Source organism: Astatotilapia calliptera, chromosome 11, assembly GCF_964374335.1.
Source record: "Astatotilapia calliptera chromosome 11, fAstCal68.1, whole genome shotgun sequence".
Lineage (NCBI taxonomy): Eukaryota > Metazoa > Chordata > Actinopteri > Cichliformes > Cichlidae > Astatotilapia > Astatotilapia calliptera.
Genome location: NC_137432.1, coordinates 21,809,759 through 21,831,853, shown reverse-complemented (window position 1 = coordinate 21,831,853; position 22,095 = coordinate 21,809,759). Strand labels below are relative to the sequence as shown.

General features: G+C 43.3%; 2 protein-coding genes across 6 annotated transcripts; one reads left to right on the top strand and one right to left on the bottom strand.

Annotated features, from left to right (window-relative positions):
• The first annotated feature begins 822 nt into the window (after positions 1-822).
• Positions 823-16,310, top strand: virma (vir like m6A methyltransferase associated). Of its 5 annotated transcripts, none has more exons than XM_080307987.1 (27): positions 823-966; positions 1,408-1,520; positions 3,395-3,481; positions 4,419-4,467; positions 4,557-4,719; positions 4,860-4,979; positions 5,760-5,981; positions 6,531-7,261; positions 7,457-7,594; positions 7,685-7,911; positions 8,008-8,535; positions 8,641-8,795; positions 10,009-10,091; positions 10,309-10,402; positions 10,532-10,920; positions 11,009-11,164; positions 11,252-11,487; positions 11,582-11,831; positions 11,917-12,134; positions 12,271-12,403; positions 13,096-13,236; positions 13,332-13,486; positions 13,702-13,798; positions 14,795-14,961; positions 15,055-15,404; positions 15,613-15,759; positions 15,871-16,310. In XM_080307987.1, the coding sequence occupies exons 1-27, from the start codon at positions 904-906 to the stop codon at positions 16,128-16,130; spliced, it is 5,472 nt and encodes a 1,823-aa protein (XP_080164113.1). In that variant the 5' UTR covers positions 823-903; the 3' UTR covers positions 16,131-16,310. The 5 variants fall into 5 exon arrangements, with proteins under 5 accessions (XP_080164113.1, XP_026040390.1, XP_080164112.1 ...); XM_026184605.2 differs by having other exon boundaries at positions 5,760-6,011; positions 15,919-16,310; XM_080307986.1 differs by having other exon boundaries at positions 5,760-6,011.
• On the bottom strand, positions 16,038-20,875 carry rnf41l (ring finger protein 41, like). The gene is made up of 6 exons (XM_026184757.2): positions 20,461-20,875; positions 20,153-20,359; positions 19,853-19,992; positions 18,982-19,144; positions 18,776-18,896; positions 16,038-17,456 (listed from the first exon to the last, which is right to left on the bottom strand). The coding sequence occupies exons 2-6, from the start codon at positions 20,356-20,358 to the stop codon at positions 17,052-17,054; spliced, it is 1,035 nt and encodes a 344-aa protein (XP_026040542.1). The 5' UTR covers position 20,359; positions 20,461-20,875; the 3' UTR covers positions 16,038-17,051.
• Positions 20,876-22,095: the final 1,220 nt, after the last annotated feature.

The window sequence follows — 22,095 nt, the reverse complement described above, 5'->3', positions numbered from 1 at the left end:
GGGAAGCTACCTGTGCGACCACGTGACCCCTTTACCTGGCCCGTCCCTCTTTCAAGTGGTTCAAAGTTTAGTACGTGGCAGCTCACGCGGGACAGAAAAGGTAATAAATGGTTATTAGTATAAAACAACAACGAGAAAAAACAAATAATAAATAATAATAATAATAACAATAATAATAACAAATTTGAAGTATATACACTTTAGTTACTATGTAGTCAATTATTAAAATATTTCATAAATAGTAAATGTCTTTATAACAATTCAATAATTCGAATTGTAGTCTTTTTTTTTTAATAAAAAAATATTTTGTCTTTTAAGGGAATTGACAACAACAACAACAACAACAACAACAACAACAACAACAACAATAATAATAATAATAATAATAATAATAATAATAATAATAATAATAATGAGAAGAAGAAGAAGAAGAAGAAGAGAAAATGAGTGTGAGAAAAAAAATCTAATTTTTTGCTGAAATACAGAAAGAAAAATCCGTGAAATCAGTTTAAAAAATACTACTACAGACCAAGTGGAGCTATCATGTTATTAAATCATAAAGTTATTAAATTCTGATTTTCTGATATGATTAACTGATTTAAACTTTTTTAAATACAAAATAAAATGTCTTACAAAAGAAAGAAATATCCCTCAGAACACTTTTCAACTTTTTTCTCTCCTAAATCTAAATCGAAGCAAATATGAATTTTCCAACTAAATTTCTCATACCAACAACAACTGCCTATTACTACTACTACTACTACTACTAATAATAATAATAATTATTATTATTAGTATTATTATTTATTTATTTTGTTTTGTTTTTGTAGGGGGGTGCTTGCTCCGGAAGTATTGACTTTAATCCGGAAGTTTACCCCTGGCCCGGCCGATAGCAGTGGAGCGATGGCGGGGGACCCTTCAACGGAGCTTCTTTTTCTGGATACGTTTAAGCATCAGAGTGCAGAGGTAGTGTTGTTTAACACTTAAACACACGCTTTTATGTTTACTCCATGACTACCTGCATTAAAAGTTAGTTTCAAGCGCGTTCAGGAGTTTTGAGGAAGGATGCTTAACTTCCAGGCTAACGCCGTTAGCTAACCTTAGCAGCTATGTGATGTCATTATCCTGGTTTTAAGCAGCGATTACTGCACAGCTGCCCGTTTATACATAACGCGTTTGTTTGATGTGAATTTAATCCTTATACATTAGTAGCTCAAAGAGTTGCCGTCTTTTGTGTCTTTGCACAGTTTGATTGGTGGTTAGCCAGGTGGCTAATGCTAACTTTAAAGTGTCAGGGAGCATGTTTACCTCGAAGCGGGAGTAAAAGTGACTAATGCGGAAGGCGTAGGTTATAAATGAAACATTTCATCATTGTTTGTATCAGCAATCATGTCTCCTTTGTTTCAGTTAACCAACATAGACGTGGTGCGGTTTCCTTGCGGGGTGCTGATCACAGAGGTGCGGGTCATTCCTCCAGGGATCAAAGCTCATAGTAACCTACCTGACAGCAGAGCGTTTGGGTAAGATTCACCATCCCTGCTTGAAAACACACTCATGCATCTTACTGGCTACACCCAGTCAGGCCAAACGAATTCTAATAGCGTTGCCAGCATGTATATTGCACTGTTGTCTTTTTACTAATTTTGAGACTGTACCTTTAAAAGGCAAACACCATTTCAGTGTGGCTACCGTCCTCCTCAATGTAGTCTTCTACTAAAGCAAAACCACAACCTGAGCTTTACATGACTCAATGGACCATTTTACCTCAGAATTGTGCAGAGAAACCTTTAACTTCTGCATAGAACTGATAAGGTTTCATTTCAGAACACAGATTGCCTCAGATGAATCCATTGATTTGTGCATGATAGTGAGAAAGTGCTTAAAGCCATAGGCTAAAGCACTTTGAGTCATGAGCCAAGTCTGATTCAGACTTCTATGGGGAATCTTTGTAAAGTTTACAACACTCTACATAAATGGCTGATGTCAATGCTGGCATTGACGCTTGCGCTGGTGCATTACATATTAATTACCTTGTAGTGATGTCCCGGTGTTTTATATGTGTTGCCAGCTGATTGAAACAAATGAAATGATGTGACTTTGTTTTGTTTTTTAAAGCCTTTTGTGGGGCCTTTTGTCCCTGTAGTTGTTCCACTTCTTTATACCTTCCCTTAAGTCCATTCCGATAGTTTTGGTAATCTCCCTCCAGGAATTTGCTGACATTTTTGAGTCTTTATATCTATGGTTATTTTTTCTCATGCTGAAGTGACAATTGTTATTCTGTCACCAATAAATTCAAAAACTGTCAGGTCATGGCGTATGTTTTCAGCTGAAGCATAAATTCCTGTTTAGGATAGAAAAGTGCCATTCATTGCCCGTTATAGCAATGTGGCCCGAAAGTTGATTGATATCATTTGTACTTGCCACAAACACAACAGTGTTCTGGCTACCTTTAGCACAAAAATATCTGAACCTCGTTGTTGGATCACAGCGTTGGTTTGTTTGCATTTCCATCGTTGCTGAGTTTTAAAAATGGCATGTTTGAGTCTTTTGAAGGCGTCTGACTCATCCAGTGATATCATTCTCTGGCCAATCAATGACATGCAGTCTGTTAGTGTCAGATTTTTAGCTCGACTCAAGTCGTTTGGTACCCTGGCCAAGTACTAAAATGCACCTGGTACTACCACTTAATGGAAACCCCTGAAAACTGGGTAAAGTCAAGTAGGTGCTAGTGGAAAAGAGGCAATACTCAATGGTGTCATCTTTGTCCCAATACTAGAAATCAGAATTATATAAGAAAAGCGAACGTTGAATTGGTTTTGAGTTGCAAAAAACCTTCGGTGTTATTGCTATATTGCCTTTAGAGATGTCTTGGGGTCACTGTTTTTTTTGTTTGGTTTTTTGCTATGGATACCTGAGATAAATGTGTGTGTCTGGGGGAAATGGAGAAGCTTCTGTGAATAAAGAAGTGTGTGCATTTGACACCTGAGCTCCATTGTTGAACAGGTCTCAATTTCCCCCAAACCTGCTGAGTGATGTAATTTAGCTCAATGAACAGACTCAAGAATGCACAGTCCTCTAGCATTGGTATGCATTGTGGTAGTATTGATATTATGATAAAGTGCATTTATTTTCTGGAAATCCATGAAACTCATGATGTATAAGTAACATCTGGTTCAAAGTTCTGCCATAAAAGCTACTTTTATCATAGCTACTATGATCCGTTTTTTGTTGAATTAAAGGCATTAAATTCTATTTGTGTACCTACAAATGTAGCTACAACTGAGTGTTTAATATCAAATCGTACATCGTATCGTTGATGGGTCACTCAGAGTTATAAGGTCCTCTGGATACTCGAGTCCTGATTCTTTTTTTTCTTTTTCTTTTTTGTTTCCAGAGAGACTTCTCCTCATGCCTTCCAGTTGGAGCTGTTCTTCAATAATGTTACCAAACCCAACAGCCCCACCTTCCACAGACTGGGCAGGTGAGAATTATTTTCACTCTCCCCTCTCCTGTTTTGTTTTTTAAACCGTTTCTCGTTCTCTACCTCTCCATTTCCTGGTTCAATCTCAAAAAGTCTGTCTCACCTGTAGAACCAGTCACGGTAGCATCTGAGACCTGTTCTCACGCATGCTCCCATATTCAGGTGTCTTTGTTCTTATGCTTGGTCAACTGGTCTCTCCAGAAACCGTGCCCACACTGCAGCAGAAAAAATGTCAAGGTCTCAGTGAAATAGGTGATTGGTGGAATGTTTGAGTCAAGTATTTTTGTTCTAACCTCATAATGACACAGGTGTATGCAGTAGCACCAGAGCGTAAGCCTGTACTTAAAGGTGGCCATTGTGTCAGCGTTATTAAAAAAGAACAAAAAAACTGTGCAAACATAACACACCCGACTTATTATCCCTACTGGGAAGTTTGGGAGGAGATTTTTCAAACCAGTGTGATTGCTTTCATAGTATCTTACAAATTTTTAATAGATGTGAATGTAATATTTATGAACAACATTTCTTAGATAAGAAATCAATCTAACATGAAGCCTGATTAAGACCTGTTTGACTTGTAAAACCCTCAAACTACTGTATCTGCTTGGAATAACTACCATATATGTCAGTATGTTGTGACCAGTTGAACCAGATAATTATAATTTTAGAAGAGGTCATCATGTCATGTGACCTGTCACATAAAAAGGTAAATGCCTTTTATTAGAAGTAGTAAGCAAGTAAGGGCAGAGTGCGATATAGAGCACGGTGCGGGTGTATGTGTGTTTTAGACATAGCTACACAGCAATTATATGCTAGTTTAAACTCACGTGCTGAAAATAAACACAGAGACTCATGAGGAACAAACATATGTTAGTTTAGCACTGGTTCATATCAGCACTCTCGCTTTAACCTGCTCTGTCTTGCTTTCTGCCCTCAGTTTGGAATATGATGAAAACAAGTCCATTGTGTTCAGACCCAGCGGAAAGGTAAATGGTCATTCATGGACGAGTAGGTTTTTTCATTCTTCTTCCCACCCTGCTGATTCGTGGATAATTAAATGGATTTGTTCATGCAGGTGAATACAGATGGCCTAGTGTTGCGTGGCTGGTACACAACTCTGACTGTTGCGGTGTACGGGACAGCGGAGCGGCCGCATGGACACGACCAAGACTCACCTCCTCCCCCTCCACCACCACCCCCTCAACAGCCCAGCGGGCTCAAGAGGATCCTTAAACAAGGTGATTTAAAACTGACCGTCACGAGAAATACATTCATTCATTGGGCAGAAACCTCCCCAAGACTAGGAAAAAAATAGTGATTGCAAACCTGTAAATCTCTTCTTCTCCCACATTTTCCTACTTTAAATTGTGCTTTTAAGAGTGGGAAAAAGATGACCAGTACAATGGCAGCCCACCAAGACCAGCACCCAGAGGGCCTCGCACCCCACCTGGTCCTCCACCCCCGGATGATGATGATGAGGAGCAGGTTCAAATGACGGGTATGAACTATAATATATCTCACTATTTCAGCCACTTTTAAAAAACGTATTTGGCTATTGCTTTAGCTGCTGAGACAGTAATTAGTAATAATAATAAAGTGTTTCTTTATATAGAAAAATTCTCCACATACTAAAAAATGATGTAAAAATATGAAAACATAAGGTCATATAAAACTCATTCTGTTTAGAGTTACGCTCAGTTCTTCCTCCCGCTAAGATAAATTGTAAGTAGGTAAATTATTTATATAGCTCCTTGTAAGACCAGAACCAAAGTGTTTTAGAGAGGTGAAAAATAAATAAATAAATAAACAATGTCAAAACCAAACTTCTTAGTAGATAGGTTTTAACCTGTTTTTCAAAGAAGGCCAGAGAGTCAAGGGTGCGGAGAGAGATTTGTAAGCTGTTCCAGTTTTGACACTGAGGTTATGAATCCCCCGTAGTTTTCAGAAAGGTACGTGGAATCACTAGAAGACCTCTATCTGCGGACCTGAGGATCCTGCTTAGAAAAATGGGGTGGATAGACAGTATAAGTGGGGGCCTCACCTCATAAGGCTGTTAAAGTAAGAACCAAGACTTTAAACGTATACCCAAGTTTAACCGGAAGCCAATGGGGTGATAAGATTTGTTGGTTAGTGTAAGAGTGGGGAGATAGCTATGCAGAAGAAATGTAACACATTCTCAATAAGAATGATACAGTATCATTTATTAATGAGTTCTTGTTATTAAATGGGTTGTACTCTGTATGTTTGTGTGCCGTGTGTGTTGTTGTAAAATCTACAGTGGGCGTGGCCAAGGAAGAGCCGACCGAGGGCCGTGACGACTACCTGGAGAACGTGTCGCCTGAAAGATCGCTGCCCGCTGACGAGACGTACTCGGATGCTGAACAAGAAGAAGAGGCCGAGGAGGAGGAGGAAGAGGAGGAGCAGGAGGAGGAAGAAGATACACGGACTGAGGGGAGTGCGCCGGAGGAGGAGGATGAAGAAGAGGAGGAGGAGGATGAGGGTGAGGACGAGGAAGAGGAGATGGAGGAAGGTAGGGGAGTTCTTATGCAAGAGTAGGATTGTCTGCAAACCCAAATGGACGCTTCTCCTCTAGAAAATCAACTCTGCTCGTGGTTGCCAGATATCTCGGGTCCACGGGAGCAGGGTCCATTTGGGACTGAGAGTGAGAGAGTGTGTGCTCTGGCATGCTGCATCCATCTCGAACTGCTGGGTGGTGCAAACTCTCAGAACACCCCTGAGGGCAGCTCTGAAGGCTTATGGTTAGACTTCATAAGCCGACATGTGGATGTCTTCCTGACACGTCCTCACAGCCGTCGCTGAGTTTCTGTCATGCATGCAAAACTAACCCTGCATGTTGTGAGTGATGCTGCCAGGTGGTGCCAGGTTTGTGAGTGTATGCAGCTCTGTATGAGAGGGACTATATAGTTTCCGTTGGCCTCCTTATTCTCACTCGGTTTTATATACATTATTATGAAACAGATGATGCATTTTTATAATGCTTTTACAGTGAATAAACTCCCTCCTAAACAACCTTTCCACCTTCTTATAGATAATGATGGCTATGAACAGATTTCCAGCGATGAGGACGATCTGGATAACGGCAGCTTCAAGTTGCAGAACTTTGACATGGACTACACTCCTGAGGATCTTGCATCTGTTCCACCGGTCCAGTACGACCCATATGAACGAGAACTCCGACCCTTGCTCTACTTCACGCCTCCATACAAAACTCGCTTTGATATACAGTTTGAGAAGGCCACTGTGGAGGAGCCCAAGGAGGCAGGTGGAGCAGAAGGACCAGCAGGAGGAGAGGAAGCTGAGGCTGTGGCTCAGCTGAAAGAACTCTTAGCTAGTATTGGTGATGACAGAGATGCACGATGGGTCAGTGCTCTGGAAGAGGCTCCTGGACTTCTGGCCAAAGGGTTGGCTTATTTAGTTAAAAGGGGAGAGGGAGAGATAGAGGACTCTGTTAGAGTTTTAGTCCAGTGGACTCTCCAAGCTCTCAGTATGGAGGTTGCTCTCAAACAGCCCATTGCCCTTAACCTCAGACAGCTGAAGGCTGGTGCTAAGCTAGCTTCATACCTGGCAGAGTGTCCTCAGGGTCTCACGATGCTGCTGCATGAAGGGGTTCTGAATGTGCTGCTGGAGCTGCTCCATACAGACCACGTCTCCTCCACACTGAAGCTGAGTATCCTAAGAGCTTTGGATGCTCTGATCAGCGCTCCTGCAGGGGTGGAGGCCTTCCTACATGCAGGAAATTCAGAGAAGAGTGGCTACCAGGTTAGCAAGAAATATCCAATCATCATTCATCTACTTTTATTTCCATCATATACAGATGTTCTTGTTGGTTTCTAGAGAATAAATTGAATATTAAACCAGCTTTAAATTATGCACATCTAAATTAAGATGATTGTGTCTGAAATAATTCCTCTGACTGATCAAGTCTGACCATCTATACTTTATCCTGCTTCACAGCGTCTGGTCCAGCTGTTCCTGCATGAGGAAACGGTGAGGGTCATAACAGCTGGAAATGCTATATTACAGAAAAGCCACATGTATGAGGTGCTGGTTGACCTACAGCATGCAGCAGCTGCATTGAGTGAACCACAACAGGTAACAACACCCATTCACACCCACACTTTCATATATGTTTCAGTGGCTGAGAATGTTTTTGTGGTAATCCTGCCTGGCCATCATCCTCAGGAGGAGATGGATGATGCAGAGAGCCCTATGGAAGAGGAGCCTTCGCTAAGCTCCACCGCTCTGAGTGAGGCAGAGCTCGATAGGTTGGCAGGTGCTTTGGAAGAGCTACATCACCTGCTAGAAACAGCCCCTCATTGCATGGTGCAACCTCCTGGGAAAGCCTTCCCCACTACTGCTAGAATTACAGGGCCACAGGAGAGGGACAACCCCTACCCATCACTGTATAGGTACATACTAAGACATAAGCATCACAGTGTAGCATAAATTTAAATATAATTTAGACACATTAATACATGTGTATTTTTGCCCTGGACCTCTTTCAGGTATATGCATGCATGTCATTTTCTGGAGAGCACAACGGTGGTGTTGTCAGCAGCTGCTGCAGCCGGCCATCTTGGGGTCACTCAAGCTGTCAGAGAGCTTCTGCGCTTCCTGTCGCTCACCCAGTCGGGTCTGCTCTTCCTTCTCGCCCAGCCCACACCCACCAACCTGCTGTTGCGCCTCCTGGCGTCGATGGCAGAGTCCGAGGCAGAGGAGAGCATGTGTACTGGGGGAGAAGCGGGTCTGATTGGGCCAGGGTGCGGTGAAGAGGGCTTTGGCGTGTGGCTGATACAGGCCCTGCATGCTCTGCAAGGCGTGTCAGAACTCATGAGCCATGTGGCTACAGGAGGAGACGGTGGTGCAGGCCTAGATGAAGGTGACAATCCAGATATACTGGGCACGCTCCATGCGCTTTACCTGATGACCTTTACGCAGACTGGACGCAGCGCCGTAGCTCATGTTTTCAGCCTGGATAACAACCTTTCCTGTCTGGTCACGCTGCTCCAGCACCACAGCAAGGACGGACAGGGGTACACTTGTTATTCCCTACCATTTCTTCTCCCCAACCTTTTTTCTTGTTCTCTGATTTGACTTCAGTATAAATTCATGTTTTTTTGTCTCTCTTCCTCTGTTAGTGAGGGGAAGGCTCGCAAAGCGGTGACATATAACTACGCCTGCATGCTGGTCTTACTGGTGGTGCAGAATTCTAATGAGCTGCGGATGATGGAACAATATGCCGCTCCGCTGCTCTCTATAGCCAAGGCTGATGACACCAATGCCAAGTTACAGGGTAATTCTCATCAATGTCACAACTATATTTAAGTGCCAGCTCAAATATATTTGGGATGCTGCATGTTTAAAAAAAAATGGGAGAGGGAAACAAAAGACTGGAAAAGTAAGAGAAACAGCTGTAGGAACATTTTGCAGCTAATTAGGTTACCTGGCAACAGGTCAGTAACATGAGTGGGTATAAAAAACGCATCTTAGACAGGCTGAGTTTCTTAGAAGTAAGAATTGGTCTGCAAAAACATGTAAATTGTAAAGAATTTGACTGTCTCATCTTTAAATGATTCCAAGAATCTGGAGAAATATCTGAGCGCAAGAAAATCAGTATCGCTGCCGCTGATCTCAGGTGGCACTGCATTAAAAACAGGCACGATTCTGTCATTGAAATCACTTCATGGGCTCATGAAGGCTTCCAGAAATGTAAACACATTTCACCATGCAGGTTAAAGCTCTGTCATGCAGTGAAGAAGCCCTTTGTGAACATGATCCAGAAACACTGCTGTCTCCTCTGGGCCAAAGTTTGTTTAAAATGTACAGAGGTAAAGTGGAAAACACGGACACCATGTTCTCCAGACTGAAGAGATCATCTAGCTTGTTGTCAGTGCTCAGTACTCGCTTCCATCTCTTATGGTATGTCAGCTTACACATCAGGAAAGGTACCATGCATGCATGCTCCCACCCAGATGATTTCTTTTTCAGGGAGTGCCTTTCATTTTTCAGCAAGACGATGCCAAACTGTTTGCTGCATCTGTTACAGCAGCATGGCTTCATAGGAGCAGAGTCTTGGTGCTGAACGGTCCTCTCTCCAGTCCAGACTTCTCACCAAATTAGAACATTTGTAGCATCATGAAACCTAAAACGCCGCACAGAAAACTCGGTGCTGTTGAGCTGCTAAAATCTTATGTCAAACACGACTCGGACAACGGCTGGGCTCATCAGTTTCAAGATTATGGACTGCTGTTAAAAGAGGGGATGTTACACAGTAAACATGTCTCAACGATGTCCCCCAAGCCTTAGTATATTGTTTACATTTTTTGTGATCTTGATCCGATTTTCTCCAAAATGAAATCAAGCTCATTGGTTTCTACCCTCACATATGCCCTCGGGAGGAGAATAAAATGTGCGTTTATGAGATTTGCTTTGCAAATCATTGCATTCTGCATTCTATATAAGACAGTTTTAATTGTTTGATTGTCTTTGTGTGTGCGTTTCTTTAGAGCTCAGTAAATGGTTGGAGCCAGTGGAGAAGCTTCGCTTTGAGATTGGCAGCATTCCCACCCTTATCGACTATATCAAACAGGTACAGAGCTCTCACTCATTAAACACTCTGCAAGGTAAAGTAAATGAAATGTTTTTTGGCTTATAAGCATCTACACCAGCTGGTAAGCTGACTCACATCTCTGAAATCCACAGAAAAATCCAGGGGGATAAAAAAAGTTAACTCTTCACTGAAGTGCTCTGTGATGTATTTTTCAAAGCGGTTTGTCATCCTGAACATGGTTTTCTTTTGACTCCAGAATGTAGAAAATGTGTTAACTGCTGAGGGAACCGGGCTGGTCACTGCTCTGAGGGTCCTCTGTCACATCGCCTGCCCACCTCCTGCTGTAGAAGGTAAGGACCCCAACCAAACTTTGACCCCAAATATGACTTTGTTTTTATTCTGTTTGCTTTTTTATAGTTTTCACTTTATGTTGAGATTAGATTAGATGGTTTTTCAGCAGCTCCTTCTCCACTCCACAGGTCAGCAGAGGGATCTGAAGTGGAGCCTTGCAGGAGTCCAGCTTTTCTCTGGGGAGGGTCTCGATACGTGTGTGCGTGTCCTGCAGAAGCTATGCAGCGTGTTACTGCAGCCGTGGCGCGTGCACGGGCACATGGGTCCGACGCCGCAGCGCTGCATGATCCTCAGTATATGTATCAGCACGCTGCGGTTGCTTCGCACCATGCTCACCGAGCTGCTGCGCGGCGGAGCTTTCCAGTTCAGGGACACTCGCGTGGCCAGCGTGTTGGTGACGCTTCACATGATAGTGTGCTCCATTCCTGCTTCTGGGCGTCTTGATGGGGAGGAGACCAGAGTGCAAGTGCTCATTGTTGACGTCCTGCTCACCTTTACGCAGGGTGTTAATGAGGAGGTGTGTGCGGCATCAGATAACAGTTTTGATACTAAATGGGGCTTCAGTTGAGATTTTTAAGAGACACCATGTTTGTGTCATGCTACAGGTGACCCATACAGAAGAGACTCTGGCCAGCAACACGTGGTCTCTGATGCTAAAGGAGGTTTTGAGCTCACTTCTCAAAGCTTCTGAAGGCCTTTTCTCTGGTCTGACACTGCTGTCTGAGCTTCTGCCTCTTCCACTGCCAATGCATAGCACTCAGGTAACTCTCTCTATCCTGCGCTTTAACCTGCTCTGATATTCTTGTCTTCATACACACATTAATATTAGAAGGCCTTTGGCTCCACAGGTGACATCAGTCCAAGATGTGGCTGTAGCCTTAAACACAAGGAAGCTGTGGAGCATGCACATTCGCGCACAGTGGAAAGTGTTTTCCGAGGCATTCAAATGTGTGTGCACCACCACCTGCCCTCCTCTCCTGGCCATACTCAGGAGAGTGTGCGTTCAGCTGGCAGACTTGTCTTCACCCACTGCAACACACATCATGAAGACCCTGCTGGAGCTCCTGCTGGAGGAGCTGCAGCCGTGAGTGAAGGATGCACAAACTCACACATCAACATAGCGTCTGTGTTTTTTCCTGTAAATCATATTTCAAATGTCTGTAACCTGTTACTTGCAGGGCAGAGGGAAAAAGCGTCTCCTGGGCCCAGGTCCTGCGGCTCCTTTCTTTGATGGATACTCTGGTGTCTCAGAGAGCCTGTAAGAGTGCAACACTGCATCTGCTGTCCGGGTCAGTTTCTGGAGATGAACAGCTGGCCGACCTGTTCCCCTTGTTGTTGTCTCTGTTGGTTCCTCCAACGGATCACTCCATACATCAGCAGCAGTGCAGTGTACTAGTGGGGACAATATTACAGTCACTGTGTGACCAGGTAAAGCTGGAAGTACACAAATTTAAAAAAGAAAAAAAATCTTTTAATGGAAAAATACTAAAAACTGTAAAACTGTCTTCACCAGGACATTTCTCTCGTGGTGTCTCCACCTGGTGAAAGCTGTGTGTCAGAGGCTGAGCAGCTGGCCAATGCACTTCCGGGACGAGAGATGATGTCATCGGTGTGCAGTTCTCTGTTGGAGGTTTTGGGGAACGCAGAGAGCAGCGTGCCCCTCCTCCTCACCTGCATCAGGACTTTGACATTCCTCACAGAGCACGACTACGGACTCTACCACCTCAAAGTGTAAACAAGAACCTTTTCTTGTTTATTTGGCGTAACTGCTTCCCCACCAATACCACCCTGCCATGTTGCTACGGCACACTGTGCCTTTGTCTTAGTTAAAGGAGACGTTGATTACCTCTGATTATCTCTGTTTCAGTGCTCTGAAGAAACATGGCGCTGGGCTGTGCTCGCTGCTGAAGAGGCTGGTGTTGTCCTTCAACAAAGACTCAGCAGATCTGCTCTCATCTCTGCTCGACTTTCTCAGGCAGATCCTCCACACAGAACCAATGGTAAGTACTGCTTAGATGATCATTAAAATCAGGATCCTGTCCCTTTAAACTAACAGAGAACAAAGCAATACAGCAAACACAAATCACAACATAATAAATAAAACTGTATATTTGACAATAAAAACAGAAGAAAGGCTCAGCATTAAATTAAAGGTAATCTGTTTGAGAACAGAGCAGTTTTTCAAAAAAACAAATGAAGCACTGAAGGAATACGTACAGCTAAATGATTAGTCTGGAGGAGCCCTGAACAATAAAAGCAAACAAACAATCCTCTTTAGAGACGGAGTCATAAAGAGGAGCCGATCAGAGTCGGTTGGTGTTTAATCAGAAGTGTAAGCAGCATCATTTTTTTTAAGTAAGTGTTACTTCTGTGAAAAATATTTGGACAAAAGACTACAAAAGAGACTACAGCAAGGACGTCGCTTCTTTGAAAGCATTCCTCCTTGTCCTTACGTGTTCATGCTAGTAATTTAGTTTTCCTTTTCTAAGAGTTTCCTTCTGCAGCCGCTTTTAAAAAGCTCTATTAATAATGCATCACCTCACAGAAATGACTGGCTCTGCATAAAGGAAAGGCTTTTTCATTGCATATTTTGTCTTGTCCTTCTGATAATCGCTTCTTTTCTCAAGCTTTTTCCAGCTTATCTCCAATCATATTTGCTCTTCATTCTGTACCTGTCCTCGTTTTAATCCAGTGTGCTGAAGAGGGTCACGGCTCGAGCGAGGATCCTGCTTTTGTTCCTCCACGGTTGCTGTCGGGCTCTGAAATGAAAGCTCTGCTCCAGTGGGAGGAGTCAGAGTCACATCCAATACCTGCTTTGGAAAAACAGATAGCGGTATGAAAGATGCACACAAGTACATTGTGTTTATCAAAATAAAGGTCCGGGCTGCCTTGACCTCAAACTTTCAATGCTTTTGTCTATGTCTTTAGAAACTATGTACAGATGACGATTCCCTGGAGACCATGTTGGAGAACGTGATTGCTCTGAGGCAGACGTTGCAGGCGGCCACAAACACGCCTCCTGCAGCTGACACCGAGCCCACTCTGCCAGCACCAGAAACACTCGGGGCCCAGTTTAATCACAGGTTGGTCCTCCGCGTGACGTATTAATACTGAATCATTTTATCCTCATCACTTCGAGTTGTGAAGCTTATACAGCTGGAGCGAGGGAGGATCGCAGTTTGCGGTGACAGATTGATTGAATCAGATATTCATAACAACAACCACTTACACATGAGCCATGTGAAAAATTAATGGGAACGGTAAACTGATCATTGCCCTGGGCCTTTATTGTCTGTAGGACGGTTTTCATTCTGTCTGAAGCTCTGGATGAGCAGCTGAAGGCTCTGTGGTTCTCTCCGTTCCAGACTGATGACATTGAAACAGACCTTGATATGGTAAGTGTGTGTGTGTGTGTGTGTGTGTGTGTGTGTGTGTGTGTGTGTACATTTCCAAGAATCTCTAGAGCTTATGTTTGGCGTGCACATTTATGGTTAATCATTTTTGGATGAAAATTTGATTACAGCTTCTGTTTTATTCACGGTTTTATGCGTTTTTGTATTATTGCTTTTTTTTTTTTTTTTTTACTTGATCTTTGTTGATGTAGAATTTTTTCACATCACCAGCAGTTATGAATCCTTTTCTGCTACTGAAACTCTGGTATATCGAGTCAAAAAGAAATATTTGTTGCTGTTACCGTGTTAGCTTAGTGGGAGCATCATGGTCTGTAAAAAAGTATTTGATTCACTGTGCACCATATGGGTGTAACTACAAAATTGCAGTTGTTGTGGCTGGCCCCTCCCTTAGTGATGGGGTGAGTGATAGGGAGTGCAGTTGTTTGAGAGGCGCTCCGACTGGAGCTGCTACTCCTCCACATCTAAGGGAGCCAGTCCAGGGGGTTTGGGCATCTGACGAGGATGCCTCCTGGGCGCCTTCTGGGTGAGGTGTTCTGGGCATGTCTTACCTGGTCTGGCGAGGGAACTCCTCGATAAGCTGGAGGGAGTGGCTGGGGAGAGCGAGGTCTGAGTTTCTCTGGGTTCGTGACCCAAGATAAGCAGAAGAGGATGGGATGGATGTAAAATGACTACTATGACAGGAAGATTCAATAGGATGAGTCCTATATTTTGGATATTTATATTTATCTACTATCCACTTCTTAGAGTCCTCTCACATATTTTAAGTGCTTTCTGTTCAGTGCTATGTTCTTCCTCTTCTTTTTTAAGTAAACGTTCTTTGCTTCTCTATCTTTAAGGGATTTAAAGGATTTTTTTAAGTTGAGGTTCTTTGCTTCTCTGGCTTGTAAGGAATTTGGAAATACCACAAGCAACAACATTACATGGTCTGTTTATGTTTTCTATATAATATGTATGATTACCTTTTTGTCTGTGTGGCAGGTGAAGGTGGATCTGGTGGGTCTGGCTCAGGAGTGTTGTCCAGAACTGGACCTGAAGGCGGAGCTGGAGCGCTCCTTCTTGTCTGAGCCGTCCTCTCCGGGTCACACAAAACCTACGAAAGGCTTCCGGCTGGGCAAACACAAGCATGAGACGTTCATTACGTCTAGGTACAGCGTCATTGTGATTTCTATATATTTTTATTCGCACAGAATCTAGTTTAAGATCAGTTTCATGGTGTCATCTTGTGTTTGTCTCTGCAGTGGGAAGTCTGACTACGTCGAGCCTGCAAAGAGAGCTCACATCATGGCTGCTCCTCGTGGCCGAGGAGGTCGAGGAGGGTTTGGGCAGAATGTCTCCCGACCGCATGATATCTTCCGCCTGCGCAAACAGAATACTTCCCGTCCTCCCAGCATGCACGTGGATGACTTTGTTGCAGCGGAGTTTAAAGACATTACGACCCCTCTAGGGCTTCTGCCTCCTAAACGACCTCCAAAAAGCGCCCCCAAACCTCCCACCAGAGGGCTGTTCACTGGTAACAGAGGCAGAGCTACTTTCCACAGCCAGACTCGCTTTTTCACTCCACCACAGCCTAAAGGTGTACTGCTGTCAGGTATGTACTATCAGATACGCACGAGTCTCATAGTTGCCAGGACATTGTCATAGTTGCCTCATCATTACATGCAGCACACAGCAGGGAATCCTGGTCATTATCCTGGGAAATACTGTGTTTCGTTTAGCCCTGCACAAACTGCAACTAAAATACATCAATTGTCCAGCAGAGGGTGACAAATCCCCCCCTTTTTTCCCCCGTTCTGTAGGAAACTACACTCGGAGAGAAGGAGGCCGAGGGTCATCGTGGAGCGGTCAGGTTCCAGCTGTTACTCACAGAGGGACCTACAGTGAACCCCGCGGAGGACAGAGCAACTTCACTCGAGGGCCACTGCCTTCTCGGCAATCCCCTGCAAGTAAGGACCACACACACAGTTTTACATTTTATACCGCTCTCTTTTTCAGTCTTTTATGTTCTGTTTTATTGCATTTGTTTTACTTTTTTATCGCTTTGACCTGTATTAAAGGTGTTATAGGGGGAAAAAAAAGTTTGATTCACTCGTTCCACACTTCAGGTGCGTATCGGCTGGCTCTTCGGGATCGAGCTCCACGCGGCAGAGGAGGTACTGGCCTGTCGTGGATTAGCGGCGGAGGAGGTGGCGGTGGTGCTGGGGGAGGCGTCGGTGGAGGCGGTGGAGGGGGAAGAGGATCTCAGGGGAGCAAGTTCAGCGGTGGAGGAGGGAGCGGAGGTGGGAGGGGCAGACATGTTCGCTCCTTCACCAGGTAAATCCTCCTGGACAATGACTGCAGCCTCTCACGGCAACAGAAGCGCCAATCAGGATATTATATATGCTGTCTCCATGGAAACGTGGTGGTATGATGTTGTCACAAATAATGTACAGACTGTGTTGATGTTTTCAGTTTTGTTATTATTAGCTGTATTCAGAAAATAAAAGTGATAGCAAAATGAGGCCTTTGTGTGTGTTTTAAGGGAATGTCAAATAAATAAATCGTCTGTGGTTCTCAGATAAAATGTTTAAAAATGCGATCCCTCTTGTGCTGTCTATCACTGTGTTTGCAACGGCTGCAGCTGCTGCATTTTTCCCGTTTTTTTGTTGTTGGTGGTGATTTTTTTTATTTCTAAGGCTGATCTCATTCGCAAACCCTGAAACTGTTCGAAAAGGAGCACAAAACCAGTGGTATACAGATACGGTTGGTATTATGGGATATTATGGAAACTTGAACTATGTGGTCATGTGGGACTAACATTAATATATCTTAAACAGGTGGAATATGTGACCGTTAACCCTTAAAAGTCGAAACCATGAAATAATTGCCAGAAAATTCATATTTTTTGAAAATTCCGTTTTTATTGAACGTTCTCTCCCATTGAAAAAATGAATTCAACATATATTTTTTTAAACTTGTCTATTTTTTTACATTTCACAAAAACTCACGCTGAATCGTTATCTGGTTAACCTCAGGTGTAAAAAAAAAATATACGTTTGGGGATTCCAACTTCTTGAAGCTCACTGACGATACACTTAAAATGACGTCAGGTGGTTCAAAAATCCAACACACAAAGAGCTGATCTTTAAGCATTAAAAACACAGCGTAGCAAAACCTTTCTTTTGTAACATGTTTTACCCAAACCCTAATTTTGTTGCTAAATAATACAAAAATAAAGATTTCATATATTGCAGCTTTTTCAGATCACTGTCACCTCCCTGCTCTTCTTTTTAATGCAGTCCAAGGTCAGACTCCGGGTCCCACCCTTGCGCCCTACCTCACCCAGCTGTGGTGATGGGGGTGGGCCTGATGCATGTGAAGCCTGGGCTGAATGCAGTGACAGACTGGAGGCATGTGAAGAAGCCTCTCTCTGTTGATGTCTGGTTGGCTCGGTGTGGAGTTCCCAGCCTGATGTCTGCACCTCTCCCTGATGCTGGTCCCTGGCTGCCTGTTCAGTGGGATTCTGGCTCCTGGTGGGCTGCAGGTCTCTGAGGACCTGTAGCAGTTCTCTTTTCTCCAGCTCTGCCTCTGCCAGCTCTTGTCTCCTCAAACGCTCTGCACCTAGCAGTGCACGCATGTCACACATCACACGGGATAGCTGACCCTGCACAGACAGGATATGACGTGAAGCAATAGAGTAGTTTTATGTGTGATGCCAATTTCAGCCAGGCTTTAGCTCCTGGACAGATGTCCTCGCATTTGACTCTAGAACAATTTGGTATACAGAGGAGTTCACGGTTAACTCAATGATTACATGGTGTATTCCAGTGAATACAAATCCAGCCCAAATCATCACCCCACCACCACCGTGCTTCTCAGTTGGTGTGACGTGTTTGTTTTGATTGTGTTTGACTTCCAAATATTCACCTCATCTGTCCAGACAACATTGTCCCAGAACTCTTTGTTCAAATGCATCTTTGCAAACTTAAGCTGTGCTGCCATGTTCTTTTTAAAGAGAAGATGCTTTCTCCTGCAACCCTTCCAAACACGCCATACTTAATTGTGCTGTCATGAACTTCAACTTTTAATAAGTTGTGGCATGTAGAGTCTGGAGGTAGTTTGTTTTTTTTTTGTTTTTTTTTACAGTTTCTCTCAGCACTGCACAGTCTGACACTGGGATATCCACTCCTGGGAAAACTGGCAACTGTCTTGAGTGTTTTCTGCTTGTAAATAATCTTCCTTGCTGTATAATCAAACAGTTTGGAAATGACCGTATAACCTTTCCCAGATTGTTAATATCATTACTGATGTTAAGCCTCATTGGCATTGTCTTAACACACATCTTAATGCTCCAAAACAGCAAACTGCCTGCTTCTTTAGAGATTGTCATGCCAGTTAAGTGCATTTGATTATCGGCACGTGGCTTCAATTCCCTCTTAAATCCTTTGTATCCAGTAAAACTGTACATACACTGCTTCTGCATTCTGGCTTAGTTTTGTTATGTGATATGTCATTTAGCTGTGTGGTTCACCTGAGGTTGTATTTATTAATTTTAGAACCTGCTACGAACCAGATTATTTTTTAAATGACCGATAAGTGTACTTTCTTTTCTTTTTTTTTTATTGTGATTTTATGGACTTAAAAAAGATCTGTAAACTGCCACCATTTATGGGCCTGAGAAGGTGTCCTGCAGTGTGAGGAATCAGATATAATTTTCAGGCCTTGCTTATTTCAAAAGGACAGTGAAAAAAACAGTTCTCACTGTTTTTAAAAAATATGGCACCCGAGCAAAAAAGTCTGAATGCTAAGATGACATTCACACAGTTCAGACTTCTAAAAGCATTTTGCCTTTAAACTTTCAGCATTTTTTAAATGATTTGCAAAACACTGCATTGTACTTTCATAGTAAATGTATCCCATGGTCACAAATCTGTGCTTTAGTACTATCTTCTGTTGCATTTATGTGGTAACAGGACATTTTACCTTGAGCTCCTCCACCTCGTTCTTCAGCTGAGACTCTTTCTGCACCATGTGTCTCCTCTGCGAGTCCAGCCGAGACTCCATCTCTCGTCTCACCTCTTCCACCTTGCACAGCATCTCCACCCTACAGTTGACATTTAATGAGACCAAGTCATGATGGTGGTGTTACCTCTGAGTTCAGGCTTAGAAGAGAGCACAGAAGAGCTTACCTGAGCATCTCCACCTCAGTGCGCAGCTCCGCTACACAGTTATGTTGTGTCTGGTCAATGGAGAGCAGCGTGTGGCCGCAACCATTAGGACACTCCCTGCTGCGAAAGCTACATTCTGACAGGTGAGCCTCCAAGCCCCGCCTCTCGACCTGCACGGGACAGCCTGAGAGGGAAAAGTCACAAGGGTGCAAAGGCCTCGCATGGAGCCACCACGTTATCAGTGTATAAGACAGGCTTCTAAAGCATCTCCACAAAGATGAAATTTATTTGCAGGCACGAATTTTTCCATAAAAATCATCTGTGTGTACAAAGAGGAGATAATCTACTAACACCACCAAAAATGTACTTTGTAAACACTTTGTGTATCTAAAGTAGAGTTATTAAATCTACAATGTAGTCACAGATCACTGCAGTCACACAACAGCAGAAATTTCAGGTGATTTTAGTGACTTAAACTGCACACCGCATGCACACACACCGCATGTGATTCAACCTACCACAGTGGTAACATATGTACTCTCCACCTGCCAAACACGGGTCACAGACACATGGTGAGCACAAAAGCGCACACTTGCATGTACATGTTTCAAACAGACCTAAAAATCACTCATTAAAGAATGAATGAAAGCCGACTCTCACACAGTGCTCTCTGTGTGAGGCTTGTGGGAGCTTTCAGTCCTAAAAGTGCACCTGTTCCTGGGGTAGCCAAGACAACAACAGGGCCCACCTGTTGTTCACCCCCACAGACGTGTCACATTACAGTTGTAACATACACATCCATGAGGATTGCAGTTTGACTTTTACTGTCATAAAGACTTATAAAAACACACTGCATGAATAGTGTTTTGTCCGGTGTGATGTTGTCATGTACCTGTGTTAGCGCAGGATATGAAGGCAAATTCACACTCGTCCTCGTGTGAGTGGAGGCTCTCCAGGGAGCAGACCACCTCACACCCCTGTGCTGCATTCACACAGCGGATCTGCAGACGGTTCAGATCATTACGCATGTACCTGCAAATCAAACCAACACAGACAGAAACTCTTAGAGTGAGAAAAGCAGCATACTGTTATAACGCTACTGACTTGCATGAAAACTTATCTGCAAAACTTAAGAGTGCATGATTACGAGGAAGTGAAGCAAGGAGCACAACTGCAGGAGACGGAGACTGACCTGTACAGTGGTTTGAGGCTACCCACATCCAGTGGCAGTCTGTCCTCAGGACAGGAGTGGTGATGGACCAGCCAGGTGCTGATGCAGGAGCTGCAGTAAGCATGTTCACAGGGTGCCTGGAGGGGGCGCTCCAGCACATCTCGACATACACAGCACAGTAGACCCTCATTCACGTAACCTACAAACCTCTCCAGATCATAGCCCATCCTAATAAAAAAAGAAAAAAAAAGTTAAACAGATTAAACAACACACGGGTAAAGCAGGAAGCAGTCTTGTTTCCTCATTTGTTTCTTTTCTTTTTATCTTACCTCAGATGTCAACTTTCACTTCAACCAACTCCTACTTCCTTCTTTCTGCAGGTTTTGACTCCACTCTTTCCTCCACGGGCAACCTGCCGTCCTATCTCTGCCACATCCTCACTCTTAACACCATAAAGGTGAGGGTCTCCTCTCCTTTGAAGCCCTCCCCTACCTTTGAGAGTGCGTCTCCGTGGAGAGGTAACCCTGACAACAAGGGTTCAGGACACAGGAAGGCAGCTGTCAGACGGGACCAGATCAGATGAGAGAGACAGGCCGAATTACAGTAAAACACTGAACACCGAGTCTAAAGCAGACAAGTTCTGCAGCAGTGTTGTTGTCTAGCTATTAAAAACCTGTGTTGCTGTTGTGAAGCATTCAGAGATTACTGCTGTCCTTCAGCTGTTTTTCTCTCTCTTAATGACCCACCCTATCCTAGGTTTCTCCCTCTCTCCCTCTCCCTCTCTCTCTGAATGTGGGATTAAGATGGATTACACTCTCTCCCTCCATGATTGGATTACAGACTCAATATCAGATGGCACAAGAACGCATGATCACAAAAATCAAAGAGCACACCAAATGCCTGGACTCATCATCCTGTTCTCTTTATATCCTCTCAGTAAGACTTACAATCACACAAACAGTAATTCAAAATGACCCCGTACCAAGTAAAGCTCTCTTATGCATACAGTCCTCTGAAAAAGTATTCCCCCCTTCCTGGTTTCTTAGTTTTTTGTATATCTTCACACTTAAATCTTTCAGATCATCAAACTAATTTTAATGTTAGACAAAGATCTTCGGGATGCCAGTGTAAATAAAGTCATTTTACATCAATCTTGATGATCCTCAAGACAAAAATGTAACTTTCTGGAAGGGTTGAGTCTGGTTACCTCTGCATAAAACTAACTGCATAAAACTAAACTGCATAAAACACTTAATTAAAAAAGCATCATATCAACAGTTAAACAAGGTGGTGATAGTGTAATGGTCTGGGGCTGCTTTGCTGCTTTAGGACCTGGATGATTTGCTGTAATTGATGGGACCATAAATTCTACTGTCTACCAGAAAATCCTGAAGGAGAATGTCCAGCCATCCGTTCTTACCCTGAAGCTCAACCTCACTTGAATTATGCAGAAAGGTTTGGAGGTTTGGATAGTTTTTTTCCCCCCTTAATAAATGTCCTGTCAGTATTATCATTTAATATCAGTATTAATAATTAATATTATTAAATGTCAATATAATTAAGTATTAGCGAAAATAACTTAATACAACTACTATATAAGTATTACTTTCAGGTACCCTCAAATTGAGTAATTTGCGGTAAATTTCGAAAAGTTGACACGTTTGCCTTAGCCTTGCAAAAAACATGTGAGGCGAGTTTACTGTGGTAGCTGTGCTAGTGAAACAAAATATTACGATTAGCAGCTTACTTAAACGGTTATACCAATATTTAGATTTCCCAAATATTCCTCCTTTCACGCTTTCACTGTGATTTAATGAAGGGATGAAGTGAGTAGTAGGTGAGCTCGATTCACAAGTTATCGATCGACCGGTTGCTGAAATTCAAGCGGGATATAAACTACATTGAATGCGACGGCTAAACTGTAGGGACAGAAGAACCAAACGTACCCTTTCGTTTTAACCACG

Bases quoted from the DNA above. Each gene is read 5' to 3' on its own strand.
- virma (XM_080307985.1), top strand. From the start codon at position 904: ATGGCGGGGGACCCTTCAACGGAGCTTCTTTTTCTGGATACGTTTAAG. The intron at 4,468-4,556 runs GTAAATGGTCAT...TTGTTCATGCAG, and splicing joins TGTTCAGACCCAGCGGAAAG to GTGAATACAGATGGCCTAGT. The intron at 15,760-15,870 runs GTAAGGACCACA...CCTGTATTAAAG, and splicing joins TTCTCGGCAATCCCCTGCAA to GTGTTATAGGGGGAAAAAAA.
- rnf41l (XM_026184757.2), bottom strand. From the start codon at position 20,358: ATGGGCTATGATCTGGAGAGGTTTGTAGGTTACGTGAATGAGGGTCTA. The intron at 19,993-20,152 runs GTCAGTCTCCGT...TTTGATTTGCAG, and splicing joins AGCCTCAAACCACTGTACAG to GTACATGCGTAATGATCTGA. The intron at 19,145-19,852 runs GTACATGACAAC...TTTCCCTCTCAG, and splicing joins CATATCCTGCGCTAACACAG to GCTGTCCCGTGCAGGTCGAG.